The sequence below is a fragment of the Saccostrea echinata genome, unplaced genomic scaffold (assembly GCF_033153115.1).
Source record: "Saccostrea echinata isolate AGI-Se365-2 ecotype Australia unplaced genomic scaffold, CSIRO_AGI_Sech_v1 ptg000056l, whole genome shotgun sequence".
NCBI classification, from domain to species: Eukaryota; Metazoa; Mollusca; class Bivalvia; order Ostreida; family Ostreidae; genus Saccostrea; species Saccostrea echinata.
In genome coordinates, this window is record NW_026889805.1 from 20653706 (window position 1) to 20675231 (window position 21526).

A 21526-nucleotide genomic window follows, 5' to 3' on the forward strand; every position below is an offset into this window, starting at 1 on the left:
ACATTTGAAATTTTTCGGCTGTCTGTGGGGGCATTCGTGACATTACTACACATTTAGTTTTAAATTAATACCTTACATTTATCTTTAATCATAGTATGGGTGCAGTTTTTGTTGGATGGGAATTAAATGCATTACTCTATATGGTATCACTGTGATCAGAAGGCTGAAAACAAGTATTTAGTACAAACAAACAAACAGATTGGGGTTCAGAAAGATTAACATTTTACTGCAGTACAAAATTTGCTGGTAGCTGAAAATCAGATCTTCAATAAAGATCTACCTCTAATGCCACCTCCACCCTCTGCCATGTCAACTGTTTATCCCATCTACATCAGTCTGCAAACCCTAAAAAACATTTTAATTATAATTTGACATCTATATACATTATATACACATGTAATAGTAAATTGGAAAAGAATGGTCCAAAAACATCTACCTGATAACTTAGTAATAAATTAGTCACATGAAGAATCTGAATCATGATTGATACAGTGTACATAGTAAGGATGAATCTATACAAGTTGGATCAAGTAGAAATTAATTGCTTTGGTTTTAACCTACTAAAAAACTTTGAAGCAAATTATCCATCTGGAAAATGAAGGTGCACTAATTAGGGCTGGGACGATACAACTTTTTCTATATCGATACGTATCCCGATATTTGAGCCACGATACGATATGTATCACGATATGTTTAATTGGTTATAAATTCTTTTTTTATATTGAAATGAACAAAACATTTCTTCACAAATAAGAATAATTTATTCAAAGAAGTTGCATATCTGTTGTAAAACTTAATTATTTTGCACAAGTGGTCTTAATTATTATGTATTTCATATTTATATTTATATTAAGCATATTTATTTTATATATTAAACCCAAAATGTTAAGTAAACAAAGAAAAACACAAGTCAGAATTTTTTGGGAGATATGTCGATATTTCTTCATACGTATCAATATGCGTATCATCCTCACATTGAATCGATATTATCGATATCTCGATATATCGTCCCAGCCCTAGCACTAATGCAGCATCCAAAACCTCATGGCACATCTGCAACCTCAGTACAGCTTTTTCATAACAGGTTTCAATTAATTTTATATCCCTCAAAGTCAGTAAAACAAATTTCCAATGACAAACTTTCAAAAGAAAGCACAACCTTCTAACCCTCCTGAATAGCTTTTGGGTAGACATCAAACTTCCTATTTTTAATCTTACTGCACATCTTAATATGTTGTCAATGATATATGTTTGTTTGTTGTTTATGTCTCTCTCGAGAATTTTTCACTCATATGGAGACGCCACCACTTGCCGGTGGAGAACTTTTGACCTATACTCAGCACTCAGGGCCATTGAGCAGTGAGGGATCTTTTTCGTGCCAGCACCTACTGCGACACGGGACCTCTGTTTATATGGTCTCATCCGAAGGACCGGTCTCTAATGATATGTAAAGAATTATTTAGATATATATCTCTAAAAATGAAGGAAGGAGTCCTGATGAAATAACAATTAAGAATCCTCTATGTTTATGTGAGGGACATTTCTGATAGAACTGAAGGTATAGATCTACAGATGTTAGCAATGTTAATACTGATGGTTGATATAAAGGTCAAAGGAAGCATATTTTATTTGTTTATTTGAGTAAAATATAGCAGGGACCTTTAGTATATATATAGGTCCCTGAATATAGTATAGCCCTCTGTAAGAACTGTATATATAGTTTTACACTAGCTGATTAAATTATTGCAATCATGAATTCCATATTTCAGGAGATATAAGAAAACTGGAACACTGTTACAGAACTTTATGAATTTTCCGTAACCCTAACATTACGCCTGATAAAAACAATCAAACATATACAAACCGTGGCGAAGATTATTCGTTATCATAAGACTGTCTTTTGTTAAAATAAGACACTTCATGTAAATATTCCATAACATATAAATCATACTTAAACTAATTTCCTACTTTCGTTTTTAATCTGCAATCATATCATGGCGACTAGCTTCTGTCGGAGTTGTTCTTTCAACTGTTATAAAAGTACGGAAAGCCATTTAAGCAAATCCTAACGTGACATTTTTCTTGTACATGTATTTTGCGTGTGGAATTTATTTATAAGTCCAAGGGGCATAACTCTGTCAAAAATTGCTCGATCGTACCCAAAATAGAACCTGACCAAGATATTTCTATGATAATTTAAATCTATAAACCAAATTTCATTTCAGTATGTGCAACCTCTGTGAAGAAAATGAACGGAAACTACAAAATTGGAAATTTTCAAAGTCCAAGGGGCATAACTCTGTCAAAAATTGCTCGATCGTACCCAAAACAAAACCTGACCTATAAATATTTCTATGATAAATCTGTATGCCAAATTTCATTTCAGTATGTGCAACCTCTGTGAGGAAAATGGACGGGAACTACAACATTGGAAATTTTCAAAGTCCAAGGGGCATAACTCTGTCAAAAATTGCTCGATCGTACCCAAAACAGAACTTGACCTAGATATTTCTATGATAAATATGCATACCAAATTTCATTTTATTATGTGCAACCTCTGCAAAGAAAATGAACGGAAACTGCAAATAATTGGAATTTTTCTAAGTCCAAAGGAGAATACCTCTGTCAAAAATTGCTCGATCGTACCCAAAACAAAACTTGACCTAGATATTCTTATGATAAATCTGTATACCAAACATCTTAGTATGTGCAACCTCTGCGAAGAAAATGAACGGAAACTGTTGGTGGACCGACAGTCCGACCGACCGACAGACAGCAGCAAAGCAATATGTCCTTCCTTCTTGGAAGGGGGCATAAAAATGACGATATTTTCTTTTCTTTACAGGGGTAGGGTAGATGGGTTCTATGGTAAAAAAAATAAAATTAAATGGCGTTATAGCGTTATACCGCGAAAAAAGGCGTAATAACGGAAATAAAGGCGTTATAACGCGAAAAAAGGCGTTATAACGCCTTTCCAAAAGGCGTTATTACGCCTTTCTAAAAGGCGTTATTACGCCTTTCCAAAAGGCGTTATTACGCCTTTTAAAAAAGGCGTTATTACACCTTTCTTAAAGGCGTTATTACGCCTTTCCAAAAGGCGTTATTACGACTTTTAAAAAAGGCGTTATTACACCTTTCTTAAAGGCGTTATTACGCCTTTCCAAAAGGCGTTATTACGCCTTTTAAAAAAGGCGTTATTACACCTTTCTTAAAGGCGTTATTACGCCTTTCTTAAAGGCGTTATTACGCCTTTCCAAAAGGCGTTATTACGCCTTTTAAAAAAGGCTTTATTACACCTTTCTTAAAGGCGTTATTACGCCTTTCTTAAAGGCGTTATTACGCCTTTTAAAAAGGCGTTATTACGCCTTTCCAAAAGGCGTTATTACGCCTTTCCAAAAGGCGTTATTACGCCTTTTAAAAAGGCGTTATTACCCCTTTCCAAAAGGCGTTATTACGCCTCTTATTTTTCAATACATGACTTACTTAGCACACCCTGGGGACTGATTATAATTAGATTTCCAGGAAAAAAGATTTTTAAATGTATAAAATATTTTCAGTGTTAAACCAACTTAGTCCTCTGATGCCAGACACCTCTACCAAGGTGCATAGATTTCAGAAATTTGGTTGAAGGCTAATTGCTCATTATACCTATGCAAATAGTTTGCCTGCTCTTTTTCCAAGAGAAGAGAAAAAAATTTCAAATTTGACATGAATTTTTAAAACATGGCTAGCAAAGCCCAAAGCTGGCTCTGCCTATATCCTGGATTTTCAAAAGTAGAGTGTTGACTTCTCTTAATACGCATGCAAACAGCTGTCTGCGAGATGTGCAGGAATATAGAAAATACTATCATTTATAATTTATAATATTAAAACTATAATCTAAAAATTGCATAAATAAAGATGGCTTTGGTTCAATCTTTTATATATATTTATTATTTTAAAATAACGCCTTTCCATTTTTGGATATAACTTTAGAAACAGGCCGGTAGTACGAATGCGAGTGGGAGGGGGGGGGGCTCCCCCTCCCCACTTTTTAGGAGAATAGTCTTGCTATAGTTTAAATATAAAAAATCATTTATTGATTGCTTGGTTCCTTAACATTTTGTTGCAGTACGGTTAAACTATTGAAAATGCGGTTTTCAAAAGGCGTTATAACGCGAAAAAAAGGCGTAATAACGCCTTTTGGAAAGGCGTAATAACGCCTTTTGGAAAGGCGTAATTACGCCTTTATTTGCGTTATCACGCCTTTTTCCGCGTTATAACGCCTTTTCAAAAAGCGTTATTACGCCTTTTTCGCGTTATAACGCCTTTTGAAAAGGCGTTACAACGCCTTTTAAATTTTTTTCACCGTACTTTGATCCTAATAGGCTTTCGTAATGGGTGGGGTGGGGTATGTCTGCAAAACACTGACCCTCCATTAGGCCTAGATTAAAACGATGAAGAGGAGAGGGTGAAACATTATGGCTGTGAAATGTTAACCCTACCTTTTTCTGTTAAAAATGTCGACCCCCTACAGCTTTATTTATTTTATCTATTTTATCTGTATTTATTAACTTTTTTGGTGGATATAGCCGGGGAGGGGGAGGAGGGTTATTATGGCTGCGAAATATTAAAACCCCGTTAGACTTCACTAGTTAAGAAGAGAGGGTTCAAAATTTTTATCATGAAATGTTCAACCCACCCCTGCGACTGTAATTTGATAAAAAAAAAAAAAGGGGGGGGGAGTTCAACATAAGACCGCGGAACATTAACTGGCAAAATTGGAAATATGCAGCTTACGTCATTTCCATCTGTTACAGTAAAAACATTTAATGATAGACAATGAATTCGACACGGACGTCCGAGAAAACATTGGATTGAAATTCTAGTTTGAAGTTCATTTTCAATCCACCTGAGCTGTTTTCAAACCTAAAGTGTGAATGTATGATCCAAAAGACAAATAATTTCAATTCCCAAATACATGTTGTTTGAAATTCATATTTATGTCAGTTTTTTAGCCTATAATTTTAAGGACAAGTAAAAGTATAGAAAGCAGTGATTATTTTTCCAGGGGACGGCCATTTGATTCTAGAAAGGGGTGGGGTGGGGGGTCACAAATTGTGAAGTCAGGTCATGCCTTCACATGACAGAATATACATGTATTCTAGGATGACAAGAGTTTTTTTTTTAGTTTTGTCTTCACAGAAAAATGTTTCACAAACAAAAACATGGAGGGACTGTTCAAACTAAAAGAAAACTAACTTTCTTATTTATTTCCAAGATCGTTCAGCCCCCCCCCCCCCCCCAGCACACACATACACATACCAAACAGAAATCAAATATTTGTCCCTTTATATTTCTCTAAAAACACTGGACAGAAAATTCTGATTTATATAAATTTCAAACTATCTCCGAAATTTAAATTATTTATCTTCTGGATCAATCAGTAACACTGTGCGTTCAAGAGTAGCTGAGGTGGATTGAAAATGAATTTCAATCCAATGTTTTCTCGGACGTCCGTGTCGAATTGTATCCGCCCATTTCATTGTCTATCATTAAATGTTTTGACTGTAACAGATGGAAATGACGTAAGTTGCATATTTCCAATTTTGCCAGTTAATGTTCCGCGGTCTTATCATGGATGCGAAATAGTGTCCCCCCATAAGCCATCACTATTAAAGAAGAGGGGTTCAAGGCATTATGACTGTGAAATATTGATCCACCATTAGACACTCCACTTTAATTTTCTATTTATTTGTGTGTGTGTGTGGGGGGGGGGGGGGGTAATACAAAAGCCCAATGAGCTCATTTTCGTACTTAGTCTTTTTTCGCTATATAACTCGTAACTTTTGCGATATATATAATGCGTAACTTTCGCGTTCTAACGTGAAACTTTCGCGAATAAACACGTAACTTACGCGTTATAGGGCAGCAGCCTACGATAGAGGTAGTGTATTGGGGTCTTACGTGCCAGCGGGCACGAAGAGGATAGGTAAGGTGAGGTTACTTGTTATAACGCTAAACCTTTGCGAATAAACGTGTAACTTTCGCGTTATAACACGAAACTTTCGCGTAAAACACTTTACTTGAGCGTTATAAAGCGAAACTTTCGTGAATAAACGCAAAACTTTACTATAACACCGAGATATTTGCATAAGTCCCTATTTTCTCTTGATTAAATTATCTAGTTTATTAATTACAATGAACAAGAAAAAAGAAAGATCTCTGAGGTATTTTTTTACTCTCAGCCTTCCCCCCTGTGGAGGAATATATTTGGAGAGTTCCTCGTCTGTAATTAATGCTTTTTAAAAGATCTGGTCCAATCTAAAAGAAAAAAATAAGGAATGAGTTTAGCGTTTATTCGCGTTATAATGCAAAAGTTATGCGTTTATTCGCGACATTTACGCGTTATACAGCAAAAAATAATAACCCCTATTTGATATCAAATGTTAAAATCCCCCTTTTTGGGGGAGGGGTTGTTGAGATATTATGGCTATGAAACATTGAACACTAATTAGACTTCAATAATTAAGAGGAAAGGGTTTAAATATATAATGGCTATGAAATCCCCTATATTTTTTTTTTGGTTAGGGGAAGGGGTTCAAGATATTATGGCCACTTTATACATCAATATTTAAGAGGGATTCAAGATATTATGGCTGAAAAATATTGAACTCCCATTAGACACGATTAGTCAATAATTTTATGGCAGCGAAATACCCCCCCCCCCCCCCTTCCCAATTAAATTTCAATATGCAAGAGGACAAATTCAAAATATTATTCCTATGAAATAATTTATTTCTATAATAAATAAATTATTCCTATAATAAGCCTCTATTGCATAAAGATTTCATTGTAGAGCCCTATTTAACAGATAAATAACAAAGAAAAAAATATTATTTTCAATGATTTTTTCCCCCCAACTTTTAAACTTTTGTATTATGTTGTTGAAACAAAAGATGATTTAACGTTACTTCTTATGAGTGCCACACAATAATGGGGGTTATTTTATCATTTCTGCCAGCACACAGTGAATGCAGTTTCTCCATTTCTAATCAGGAATCTTTATTTTCAGATACAAGAACAAAAAGTCCATCCTTTGTTTATAGCACTACCTGCCAGATTAATTGTGTTTAACTTTATTATTTTAAAAAAGCAGTACTTGATGTCTCTCATAATTTACTTTATACTTGATTTAAGCATAAATATACCAAACAAGTTTTAAACATTTAATATTTTTGCAAGATCATAAAAAATGTTATTACATTTTTCAATTACAATATAAGGATTTTTTTCAGAGAGTGCCATAATACACATACATCAAATATTAGTAACCAGCAGAAGATGCCTAATCAATCAAATAGCATTACACAACATACCCTACTGACAAATATTCCATTCCATAAGACAAATTTGGCACACTATCGACTAATCAACTCTATCAACATCGTCACATTTTACATACTGATGATGAATTAAATGAGGTTATATATCTGTATACAAAAAGAAAGATCAATGAGTTGATAAGAACATACAAAACAAATTAATCAACCTAAAAAATGTAAAAATTAAAATCATATTTAATATGATTTCAACTTTAACAATGATATAAAATATTTCATATCTATATATACATATATATTTTTCACAAATTATAAATAAAATTTTTAAAATTTCTGACAACATCAAAGCATTTGATATACTTGGTATGTTTCAACTTTTCAAATGTGCCTAATATACAAATATTATATTTAACAGATAAAATCTTAACTTCAAATAAAGCCAAATGTACATAAGAACTATTGCGAGAGTAATAACCATTACATTTACAGTATACTAAATACTTTTTTTTCTGACAAATGAATCAAAATAAAAAAATAAAACCTCTTAATTTATCTGACCTTGACAATTTATTAATAATCTCTGGTATACATGTATGGCAATTTGATTTACAACTGTACTACTTAATCAAGTCTTTTTTTAAATTCTACCTTAGAACTTTGGATCTCTATAATAAATCAGATCCTATCTAGAAGCAAGATGTACATGTTTCTTTCCAATATAACAAACAAATTCTACATCATTGACATCACATATTTGCACCAAACGTACAAAACTTGTGAAAAACTATTAAAATGACTAAAGAAATATTTTTCATACATTATCTCTTTCAAAATATGGACACACAAGCACTCAAAGAAGGTTACTGAATATTCAGCAGATACACTATATTTCCAGTTGCCATTTAATTTTGAACAATCAAAAGAAACTAGACTCTGAGATGTTGACTAGGGCAGGAAATTGCAGTATGATTTGAAGACACGACCTGTTTTTTCTTCTTTGGCCTCTACCTCCAATTCTGTCCCACCCACTCCTATCCTGACCAAGATATTTTCCCTGGAATTCTTGCCTGACAGGTCTAAAACAAAAGATCCAACACATGTGCAGCCAGGCTCATCAACAAACCTTGGATTTTTCTGCGTTGAAGCATAAAAATCTAACAGAGCCAATTCCTGGCCTTCCACTGCAAAATAATCCTTGGGTTCCTGAAACTCCCCAACTTTAACAACCTGTCCCACTTCTACATGTTTGTCAAAAACATCGTCACACCAGTGAAGTCCTTTTCTAGTTGTTTGTGGCAGTTTCTTGCTTTCTGGATCTCCCTCCTGCCATATTCCTTGTTTGGCAATTCCGTAGGTATACCTACATACCCTGGAGGCTATGATCTCTGGCTCAAAGCCATATATCACTGCTCCTTTTAACACAGCTAGGCTTGGGTCGGTGGGTATCACCACTTTTTTGTGAGCAAACACAGTCTTTAGAGTTTCTGTCATTAATGGAGACTCTGCATATCCACCAACTGCCAACAAGGTGTTGACATCAGACATTCCTGGTGTATCGAGGATTTCTTTGATAATTCTGACCACATTGTCAACAGAGTTTTTAAAGAAGGTATGGAAGAGTTTTTTGGAAATTGTCATCTTGTCACGTTTTATGTGCACATCATCTGCAAATGTTGTGTTTTCCAATGATTCCTCAATTTCACATTCAGTATCTTCCCTGTAGGCAGTTAACAATGTAACTGGAAGTCGAAGTGTGATTTTCTCTTTGTTCATTTTAGGACTAAAAGTACATTTTTTCATCTCAATATCATTCATTAGATCGAGGTAGTCACCAGGATTTTCTTCTTTGAGCCTCATAATAACAGGTCCACCGAAGAGTCGTATGAAGAATTTCATGATTTCTTCATTTACACAGGTTCCCCCATAGTACCCCCCACTAGCCTGGTGTAGCTCTTTGAGTCCCCCATCAGAGGTCACTTCATGGGCAGTTATATCAATGGTACCTCCTGTAAGGGATAGAAAAAAAATGTACAAATGTAAGGGATAGAAAAATATGTACAAATGTAGGGGATAGAAAAAAATGCAAAAGTATGGTTTTCTGTTTCTTCATTTAAATACATGAACAGATGATACATATTATTATCAAGGTTTAACAGTCTAAAAATCGAAGTTGAACATTGACATTTTGAATTCAGTAACTTTTTTTTTCAAAATTAGTAATTAAACAAATTCACAGTCACAGCACACACACTTATAATGAATTTATGCTTCCAGAAAAGTGATTTCCATTTATTAGTTTAAAAATATACTGTGAATGTATCGGATACATAATGCATAATTAATACATAATTCTTTGTTCCTTGCACTTCTGTGAAACTTTACTGTTTAAGAAAAGGTTCATATTTGATGCCTTTTACAAAGACTTGTTTCACACTAACAGAGATGTAATACAGCCCAATAAATCTTCACTAAAATATTTCATTCTGACAAACCTCCCAGATCCAGCACCAGATATTTGGAGCCTGTGGGCAGTGAAGCTATCTGCTTTGCTCCATCTCTCTGTGTGCTTATTTCTACCGGGACTTTGCGACAGTACATAGATGCTGCTTCTGGTTCAAGTGCCAAGGACAGCTGAGAGTCTTTGAGTCCAGCCTAAACATAAACTTCAAAGCTTACACAAACATTTCAAAATATCAACTATCAGTACTCACATCATGATGCAATAAAGCTACTGTATCATAAACAAAGGCATAGTAAAGAGAATGTTTTACACCTAGTACACCAGTCTTGTGCAGAAGAAGGCATACATGTACAAGTAAGATTCAATTTCTTGCCTTTTACATCAGTATTCAGTCTTTATTAAAAAGAAACTAATACAGTAAAACACGCTTATAACAAAGTGCCAGGGAGGGAAATTTTGCTTTGTTATAAAAGTAATGCATTATATCAGTTTAAGTTTACAACATAATTTAAAGGCATGAGGAATGAAAAACACCTCGCTGTAAGCATCAATTCATTATAAGCATGTTCGCTATAAGAATGTTTTACCGTTCATTTAATGATTACCTTGTCAGCTGTAAATTTTACTTGTCAATTTTTCTTGGTCATATTGTGAATTATTTAATGTACCTTTTCAGCAGCTTTCCTCATGAACTGCTTAGCTCTAAGGTCCCATATGGCAGGCACGGTTACAACCCAGTACACATCATCATATGAGAAGTCTTCTGTAGACTTTGTATCAAGTCGTTTCTGTAAGCTCTCCCGGAAAAACCGCATCACTGCAGCAAAGACGTCAACAGCAGGCAGTTCCTTGTCCGTGATATCTTTGAGTTTTGTAGACTCAGAGAGTTCCTAACCAGAGAAAGAATGTCATCAAATATCTACTTTTGTTTTGAGACTGTATTCTACACAGAAAATAATAGTAAAAAAAGTAAAATCTGTGTCTATATCATTATATCCCTCACTATTGATAAAAGGCTCAAGAATATATCAAAAGGTGACTTTTAAAAATAAAACTTTACTCAGAGAGTACCCAGAGTCCATACTTTACATACAGCAAACTACAGTACAGTATACATGTGATAATGACAGATGCAGGCCTTTCAAAATCTGCCAGTTCCCAGTAATTTTACCTGGCTGAAATCATGATTGTACTGGCTAAAGTATTTGTTGGAGAAAAATTGGATAACATTTAATTAAAATCGCTTCTACAAGGTACCTCCCATATTTATAACAGTAAGAACTGCCTGTTTCTTATCTTTTTGAAAGCCCTGTCGATGGATGCTGATAAATAAATGAACTGTTTCTAAGAGATAAATACATTGATACTTACAGCATTATTAAATAGCTTCATTTTGAACTGCCTGAATAGATAGTGTTTCTTTTGTTCTGAAGGATCCATGTCCACAAAATCTCTCTCTGCTTCATAACCAAAGCTGACATAGTCTCTGCCGTTAGGTTTGATCAGTACTGTTGTAGGAGCCTTGTTAGTGATGGCTGTCCCACTGTTCCAAGTATGTACAAAAATCTTGTTGCGATCTTTTTTGTAATCTGATCTAGTGCACAAGGCAAATCCTGATCCATAAGTACCAAAGTCAATGGCAGCTACTACCAAACGATCATGTTTAATGGTCTGAAAATATGAGATTTGAATTAATTGATAGATTTTTTATTTACAAAAGGTAGAACAGAAACTATAGATTTTAAATTTTATATAACCTTGGTATATAAAGAGACCATTTTGGCTTTATATAGAGTTTAAATGCAAAAATGTCTCTTTACTTTTTCATTAAATTTACTTAATTTCTCTTAGTGCAAGTTAATTTGACTGTTGGCCATTGACCTTTAAATTAATATCTGTAATAAAACAATTTAAGTCATATTTGTAGGAAACTTACTGCTATTTAACTCAAAGTTTTAATAGACTTATAAGTACAGTTTGGAAGCTTTATTTTTTATGCATCTTCATGTGTTTGTATTTTTAGTAACTCTACTTAAGACCATTTTTACTACACATCCTTTCACATAAAATATACCAGGTAGTAGCAGATCCAGCAGTCAAGAGGATCCTGACCTCTACCCCACCCCTGGCATTTTCAGACTTGTATAATTTATATCATGAAGTGATAAAAAAAAATATGGCCTTAACCCCCTCCCCCCCTGTAAGTTGGTAAGTCTTATACTGTATTAATTTATATATGACTGGATAAAGGGAAACAACTGTCCATAAGATGTGTTCAACTCCCTAACCTCCCAACCCCCCATTCCCCATCCTTTTCCCCAAGAAATAAGAATTTTGCAACTGAAGAGTTGTTTTTCTTTGAATTTTTGTCAAAAAATTTCGAATTCTCCCCCTTTCTCAACTTTTAAGGAATCAAGGTAAAATTGATTAAGTAAATATATAGTAGAATTTCTTACCAGTTCAACAACTTCTGCACCTTCATTTTTCCATACCTGTAAAGTATTTATATGTAGAATATGGACATTAACCAAGTCAATGGAGAGAGTATTGTATTTATTTAGGTTTTTTTAGTAATAACATTCCTTCTTTGAAAAAAAAAACTATCCATAAATTTGAATTCAATTAATATCTTAACAATTTAAATCAGACATTTACCTGTATGATAAAATACACGTACTGTAAATCAACTATTATACACAAAAAACTTTTATTTATAGTTAGACAGTCTGAAACCCATCCATAACCATCAATTTTTATGTACAAGGAATTTTATATACCGGTACATATAAACAAAAATACACAATTAACAGTTCAAGGAAATGGCAAAACATAATAAGGTTGCAATTATTTCTTGAACGTGACCATAGCTGGTTTATAAAAGGCCTTTATAATTTTGTAGGACTGGATTGAAATACTCCAATATATATCTACATAAATTCTGAACATGATAATTAGATTTTTTAAAGCAATTAACAGACTGAATGACACACACACACTATCAAGCACACTTGTGATTCATTTTGAAGTGGAAAAAAAATAATTTAATGTATCACTATTCTCCACAATCTTTTACTTCAGAAAAATTATATTTATTGCATCTATTTTTTTTTAAATGGAATTTTTAGTGTCCTATTTACACATCTTTGACATAAAAGTGAAAGAGTGTATACAGAAAACAACAGTGGAATGTAAAAATATTATTTATTGAGACAGAAGTACTTACAGCACTGGGAGATATGACATGGGTTGTCTGTTGTGGCATAGTAGATCTACCCTGGAAGAAAACAAAAGTTAACATGAAAAGAAATGTACAATATATATGATGAACACTGGAGTGATATTAATCTTTATATCAAAATAATTTAATTTTGGTTGTAAAGCGTCATTTGATTGGATAAAAAAATTAGAGTATAACGTATAACCTGGGTTGCCTACGTCACAATGATTTACGTCAAAAACGTGTCAATCCGCTTGACGTTACATTTAAAATACATACAATTTAAAGGCATTTCTGAAGGAGAAATTGTTTTATTTTTTACACTTAATGATGGGAAATTAAATTATAAGGAATGACTTTAAAAGCTACCCAAGTTATACTGGTATAACCTGGGTTGGAACAGTTTACGCTTTTTTATAAACTGCTTCGTGGTTTATAAAGCGTAAACTGCCCCAACCCAGGTTATACCTGTATAACTTGGGTAGCTATTAAAGTCATTCCTTAAATAATATTGTACATCTTTATATCAAAATAATATTGTACACATGTGACTGTGTGGTCATTATTAAGAAAATTAGAGCATTTGTCTACAAACTTTATGCACAACCCTTGTATCTGCTTCTTACAATAAGACATTCACAATCATCAACATCAGCAAAGTAGAAACAAGTTTTTAGTATTGATATTTTTATAAGATATGTATTAAGGATTGATTTTTCCAATATATTTCCATGTAAAACTTTGATCCATTATTAAAGCACCTTGTGTCCTAAACCCTGATATATAAAAACTTTTTTTATTAAAAAACATTCATAAGGAAATACAACTTTTGAGCTCCTGGGTAGCTCCAGAGCAGAGATCAAAACTACATCTACATGACATTGTCATTGTATGCAAAAACATTTTTTTTTGCTACCATATGGAAGGAATTCCAATGAGAAGCTTAATTTTTTTTTTACCACATCTTTTTAGGCATCTTTTTTTTTTACCATTGGGCCCCAACACGTACATGTAATTTCAAAACCTTATAGCACCTCCACAGGCCAATCATATACAGTGTAATATAGTTTTTGCTTTACCTACAAAAAGGTAAGAGGAATAAGTGTGACAGACAGGTGGGTATCTTAACTTTATTAAGAAAGTTAGGATTATAATACTATACCTTTGCAGCTGATGATTTTGTGACGTCACTGTTGCTGTGACGTTTGGTTCTGCGCCCTGTTACACCTGGTATGCTCTCCTCCGTACTTTCACTGACTGGCAATCTCTTACGACTTGGGATGGACTCCCCCGTAGCACCTTTTGTCTTCTCATCCGATGATGATTTTTTTGAGGGTCCATCTTCCTCCTACACATGAAAACAAGGGTAAAATGTTTGAAAAAAAATTAATAACTGAATCCCATGAAACTTAATAATTAAGGTCCCCTATACACTGTATGCTAAAGAGTTCAAATTCAGTGGTATGATACCAAATTGAAATGAACAGTGTATCAATTAATCAATTTGCAATCAATTCAAGCTTTCTTATCATTTTATTAGGGAAAAATTAATTGAACACCTTATTCGCATCTATTAGTCCTGTTTGAACAACATGATTTTTTTTCCCCTTTTCATCAATATTTTGTTCCCTTTCAACATTTTTTTTCTAGGGATAAATGGCTGGTGCCCTTTGTTGGAGATAAAATAAACCTATTTTTTTATTTTTCTCAATGTCCATAAAAACCCTATTTAACCCTAAGCCAGGTAAGCCCCCAGTAGCCCTGACTTGAAACTACATTTTATACGAAAAAAGTTGCAGGGGGGGGGGGGGGGGCTACATTATGCAGATGGGAGGGGGTCTACATACAAAGTATTATACAGGGGAGGTTTCTCTGAGTTTTGTCTTCTCTGGTTCATTGGAAAATGTCTTATATATGACCCAATTTTTATCATTTATTATCTTCCTTTGGAAGTGTCATTACTTTATTTGAACAAGAGGCCCATGGGCCACATTGCTCACCTGAGTAACTTTGGCCATACTGTTCATTACCAGACTTCCCCCCTTGTAATACCTATTGTGGCCCCGCCCTACCCCCAGGGGCCATGATTTGAACAATTTAGAATCTACACTACCCCAGGATGCTTCCACATAAGTTTCAGTTTTTCTGGTTCAGTGGTTCTTGAGAAGATTTTTAAAGATTTTTCCTATATATTTCAATGTAAAACTTGGATTCCCTATTGTGCCCCCCCCCCCCATCCCCGGGGTCATGATTTGAACAATTTAGAGTGTACACTACTTGAGGATGCTTCCACATAAGTTTCAGCTATTCTGGCTCAGTGGTTCTTGAAAAGAAGATTTTTAAAGATTTTTCCTATATATTTCAATGTAAAACTTGGATTCCCTATTGTGGCCCCGCCCTACCCCCGGGGGTCATGATTTTAACAATTTAGAATCTACACTACCCCAGGATGCTTCCACATAAGTTTCAGCTTTTCTGGCTCAGTGGTTCTTGAGAAGAAGATTTTTAAAGATTTTTCCTATATATTTCAATGTAAAACTTGGATTCCCTATTGTGGCCTCGCCCTACCCCCGGGGGTCATGATTTGAACAATTTAGAATCTACACTACACCAGGATGCTTCCACATAAGTTTCAGCTTTTCTGGCTCAGTGGTTCTTGAGAAGAAGATTTTTAAAGATTTTTCCTATATATTTCAATGTAAAACTTGTATTCCCCACTGTGGCCCCGCCCTACCCCCAGGGGTCATGATTTGAACAATTTAGAATCTACATTACCCCAGGATGCTTCCACATAAGTTTCAGCTTTTCTGGCTCAGTGGTTCTTGAGAAGAAGATTTTTAAAGATTTTTCCTATATATTTCAATGTAAAACTTGTATTTCCTATTGTGGCCCCGCCCTACCCCCGGGGGTCATGATTTGAACAATTTAGAATCTACACTACACCAGGATGCTTCCACATAAGTTTCAGCTTTTCTGGCTCAGTGGTTCTTGAGAAGAAGATTTTTAAAGATTTTTCCTATATATTTCAATGTAAAACTTGTATTCCCTACTGTGGCCCCGCCCTACCCCCAGGGGCCATGATTTGAACAATTTAGAATCTACATTACCCCAGGATGCTTCCACATAAGTTTCAGCTTTTCTGGTTCAGTGGTTCTTGAGAAGATTTTTAAAGATTTTTCCTATATATTTCAATGTAAAACTTGGATTCCCTATTGTGCCCCCCACCCCCATCCCCGGAGTCATGATTTGAACAATTTAGAGTGTACACTACTTGAGGATGCTTCCACATAAGTTTCAGCTATTCTGGCTCAGTGGTTCTTGAAAAGAAGATTTTTAAAGATTTTTCCTATATATTTCAATGTAAAACTTGGATTCCCTATTGTGGCCCCGCCCTACCCCCGGGGGTCATGATTTGAACAATTTAGAATCTACACTACACCAGGATGCTTCCACATAAGTTTCAGCTTTTCTGGCTCAGTGGTTCTTGAAAAGAAGATTTTTAAAGATTTTTCCTATATATTTCAATGTAAAACTTGGATTCCCTATTGTGGCCTTGCCCTACCCCCGGGGGTCATGATTTGAACAATTTAGAATCTACACTACACCAGGATGCTTCCACATAAGTTTCAGCTTTTCTGGCTCAGTGGTTCTTGAGAAGAAGATTTTTAAAGATTTTTCCTATATATTTCAATGTAAAACTTGTATTCCCCACTGTGGCCCCGCCCAACCCCCGGGGGTCATGATTTTAACAATTTAGAATCTACACTACCCCAGGATGCTTCCACATAAGTTTCAGCTTTTCTGGCTCAGTGGTTCTTGAGAAGAAGATTTTTAAAGATTTTTCCTATATATTTCAATGTAAAACTTGTATTTCCTATTGTGGCCCCGCCCTACCCCCGGGGGTCATGATTTGAACAATTTAGAATCTACACTACACCAGGATGCTTCCACATAAGTTTCAGCTTTTCTGGCTCAGTGGTTCTTGAGAAGAAGATTTTTAAAGATTTTTCCTATATATTTCAATGTAAAACTTGTATTCCCTATTGTGGCCCCGGCCTACCCCCGGGGGTCATGATTTGAACAATTTAGAATCTACTCTATCCCAGGATGCTTTCGTATAAGTTTCAGCTTTTCTGGCCCAGTGGTTCTTGAGAAGAAGATTTTTTTTTTATGACCCCACCCTATTTTTGTCTTTTCTTGATTATCTCCCCTTGTAAGGGGACTTGGCCCTTTATTCTAACAATTTAAACTCCCCTTCCCCCAAGGATACTTTGTACCAAGTTTGGTTAAAATTGGCCCAGTGGTTCTTGAGAAGAAGTTGAAAATGTGAAAAGTTTACAGACGGACGGACAGACGGACGGACGGACAGACGGACAGACGGACGGACGACGGACAACGGGTGATCAGAAAAGCTCACTTGAGCTTTCAGCTCAGGTGAGCTAAAAATGATTCGCTCTCCTTTACTCAAAGATGCTTTGTATCAAATTAGGTTGATGCATTGAAATTAGCCCAATGGTTCTGGAGAATTGGATGAAAATGTAAAAACTAAACAATAGATATCAAAATCAAAGTAAGCAGTGTTTGAAATAATTGTGCACCCGACCGCCCGAGACACACAAATTTTGCCATGGGCAAACAGATTTGCATGCATCGACGCCCGGCTGGACATGTTAAAATTTCCCTCAAATTAAAAATTCATATATTTGATAAATCTTTCTCATATCAATTTATGGTATCGGTAGCAAAGTGAAATAGGTAAAGGGATAGAATTCATTAGCCTGTAGATTCAGAATCAAAGTTATGGTGATCTGGCACCATTCACATTATCGCTAAAAACAAAACATAGGTAATCAGAGATTACAGAGCTCACCTCAATGAATGTTGTCTTTAAGTAAAGCAAAGTCCCACACTAAACTAATAATCTAGGAGTGTGCATCTCTAGATGCAACATTTATGCAATTTTGGTCTGATAGGGCTTGCAGTTACTTGGGAATAGACTAATCTGAAAACTTAAAACTAGTCACTCATCCAGAAAATGTAAGTCAAATCCAGCATCCGAAGCAAGTTGGAGATTGTTCATCCCTTGATGAATCATCCATGCAAGTTTGGTTCAGATAGGCCTTATAGTTACTTGGAAATGAGATCTGCTCCAAAAACTTTAACCTGGTTACTCATCCAGAAAATGTAGGTCAGATCCAGCATCCGAAGCAAGTCCAGTAGTGTGCATCCTTAGATGTATCATTCATGCAAGTATGGTCAATATAGGGCTTATAGTTACTTGGAAATGAGATCTGCTCCAGAAACTTTAACCTGGTTACTCATCCGGTAAATGTAGGTCAAATCCAGCATCCAAAGCGAGTCCAGTAGTGAACATCCTTAGATGAATCATCCATGCAAGTTTGGTCAATATAGGGTTTATAGATACTTGGAAATGACATCTGCTCCAAAAACTTTAACCTGGTCACTCATCCAGAAAATATAGGTCAGATTCAGTATCCGAAGCAAGTCCAGTAGTGTGCATCCTTAGATGTATCATTCATGCAAGTATGGTCAATATAGGGCTTACAGTTACTTGGAAATGAGATCTGCTCCAAAAACTTTAACCTGGTTACTCATCCAGAAAATCTAGGTCAGATCCAGCATCCGAAGCGAGTCCAGTAGTGAACATCCTTACATGTATCATCCATGCAAGTTTGGTCAATATAAGGTTTATAGATACTTGGAAATGACATCTGCTCCAAAAACTTTAACCTGGTCACTCATCCGGAAAATATAGGTCAGATTCAGTATCCGAAGCAAGTCCAGTAGTGTGCATCCTTAGATGTATCATTCATGCAAGTATGGTCAATATAGGGCTTACAGTTACTTGGAAATGAGATCTGCTCCAAAAACTTTAACCTGGTTACTCATCCAGAAAATCTAGGTCAGATCCAGCATCCGAAGCGAGTCCAGTAGTGAACATCCTTACATGTATCATCCATGCAAGTTTGGTCAATATAAGGTTTATAGATACTTGGAAATGACATCTGCTCCAAAAACTTTAACCTGGTCACTCATCCGGAAAATATAGGTCAGATTCAGCATCAGAAGCAAGTCTAGTAGTGTGCATCCTTAGATGTATCATTCATGCAAGTATGGTCAATATAGGGTTTATAGTTACTTGGAAATGAGATCTGCTCCAAAAACATTAACCTGGTCACTCATCCAGAAAATATAGGTCAAATCCAGCATCAGAAGCAAGTCTAGTAGTGTGCATCCTTAGATGTATCATTCATGCAAGTATGGTCAATATAGGGCTTATAGTTACTTGGAAATGAGATCTGCTCCAAAAACATTAACCTGGTCACTCATCCAGAAAATATAGGTCAAATCCAGCATCCGAAGTGAGTCCAGTAGTGTGCATCCTTAGATGTATCATCCATGCAACTTTGGTTAATATAGGGCTTATAGTTACTTGGAAATGAGATCTACTCCAAAAACTTTAACCTAGTCACTCATCCAGAAAATGTAGGTCAGATCCAGCATACGAAGCAAGTTCAGTAGTGTGCATCCTTAGATGTATCATCCATGCAAGTTTGGTCAATATAGGGCTTAAGTTACTTGGAAATGAGACCTGCTCCAAAAACTTTAACCTGCTCCAAAAATATTAACCTTGTCATTCTTTAGCTGAAATTGCAGCATCTGAAACCTTGACTGGTACAATGAAACAAACTAGAAGCATCCTCCATGCATCTCTGACTAATATAGGCCATAGAAGTACTTGAAAAGAAAACTGCTCCAAAAACCTTAACCTGGGAGGCTGACGCTGACACCGAGGGTATTACATAAGCTCCCCCCAACTTCGTTGAGGTGAGCTAAAAATGGGCTACAGGATTTCTGGTAGGGCTGACAACTTTCACTAGCAGTCAGCCCTGCATGTCTAGCTAATTTTACGGTGAGTTTCAAACAATGAAGTAAGAAAGACTAAGGGATGAATGAAAAACTACAAGCAAAGATCAATGGAGCCTTACAATTAGGAGAGCTAAAATGAATATTTTTACATATAGGCATTAATCAATATTCTTACCTTTCCTTGTTTATTTCCCATATTTACAAAACCATAGTTTCCACTTCAAGTTCTGTAAAATACATTAACAAATAAATACTATTATCATAAACATTAAACCTAGTATGATGATTATATCTGTCTGGCATATTCTCATTGAGAAGATTTTTTTCCAATATACTCCAATGTAAAATTTTAATCCCCCACTGTGGCTCCAACCTACTACTGAAGGCCATGATTTGAAAAAAAAAAAAAACTTGAATCTACACTAACACTACCTAAGGATGCTTCCATATCAATATGAATAATCATGGCTCTTTTTAATGATTTTTTCCTATTCCCATGTTAACTTTTGATCCCCCATTGTGGCTCAATCTTACTTCCGGGGGTCATGATTTGAACTAATTTGAGTCTTCACTAAGTAATGAAGGTTTCAAATAAGTTTCAACTTTTGCCCAATTGGTTCTTGAAAAGAAGATCTTTAAAAGATGCCACCATATTTTCATTAATTGTTAATTATCTCCCCTTGAAAGAGGGGAAGAGAGTGTAGTCCTTCATTTGAACAAACTTGATATTCCCTTTATCTAATGATGCTCTGTGGCAGAATTGGTTAAAAATGACAAGTGGGTCTGGAGAAGAAGTTTAAAATGTGAAGAGTTTACAGACGGACAGACAGATGGACAAAATGTGATTAAAAAAGCTCACTTGAGCATTCAGCTCAGGTGAGCTAAAAAAAAACATGGTTACGGCAGCTTTGCATTTAAACATTGTAACAAGAAAAATACCTATATATTTTTGAAACTCCTCTATTTTTTTAAATTTTTTTTTAAAAAATAATTAAGATGTCAAAAGTGATTGGAACTAGCCATGTTCCGAAATTGGGCCAGAGTTAGACTGTTCTTCAATCCCGAGGTTGAAGTTAAAGCTTCACTAAGGAAAATTCTGTCGTTAATGAAGAGCGGTGGGTGTCTTTCTCAATAACAAAAAATTCATTGTAAATGCTTATTCGGCCACTCGTCTTCTTTATATTAATAAGCTTAGAATGACACCTTAGACATATTCTACTTTCGGTTTTACACATAGTGCGAAAACCAGTTAAATTCTCTTAATACCAGAAATTGACATATTTAGAAATCAAAATATTTTTAAACTTTCAAGTACATACAATAAAAAAATTGTTCTCTTATCTTAAGAAAGTGACAAAGTTTCTGGTTCTAGCACATGACAGTAGACTCGAGTCTAGAAAAAGTAGCCCACCTTAGCTGACCCGGAAGAGAGAAGTTGGACTGGGTAAAAATAGGGCACGACTCTATTTCCAATGTGTACATGTTTCCATAGTTTCTAATCTTGGTGGTAAAGGGGGAAATGATTCTTAATTGATAATGTTTTCTTTATTTGTTATCATACTAGCTGACATTATGCACCCCCAAACACTTAAACGAGTCTGTTTTCGGCAATGGGTAATATTAGGAAACAGTATT

At 35.1% G+C, this 21526-nt stretch overlaps 1 protein-coding gene across 1 annotated transcript; it reads right to left on the reverse strand.

Annotated features, from left to right (window-relative positions):
- Window positions 1-7718: 7718 nt before the first annotated feature.
- On the reverse strand, window positions 7719-21332 carry LOC133173198 (heat shock 70 kDa protein 12A-like). The gene is made up of 9 exons (XM_061308153.1): window positions 21303-21332; window positions 20067-20118; window positions 14163-14348; window positions 13007-13057; window positions 12240-12275; window positions 11155-11454; window positions 10452-10673; window positions 9815-9974; window positions 7719-9328 (listed from the first exon to the last, which is right to left on the reverse strand). Exons 2-9 carry the CDS (start codon window positions 20085-20087, stop codon window positions 8268-8270), a joined length of 2037 nt encoding a protein of 678 aa, XP_061164137.1. The 5' UTR covers window positions 20088-20118; window positions 21303-21332; the 3' UTR covers window positions 7719-8267.
- Between the last annotated feature and the right edge of the window lie 194 nt (window positions 21333-21526).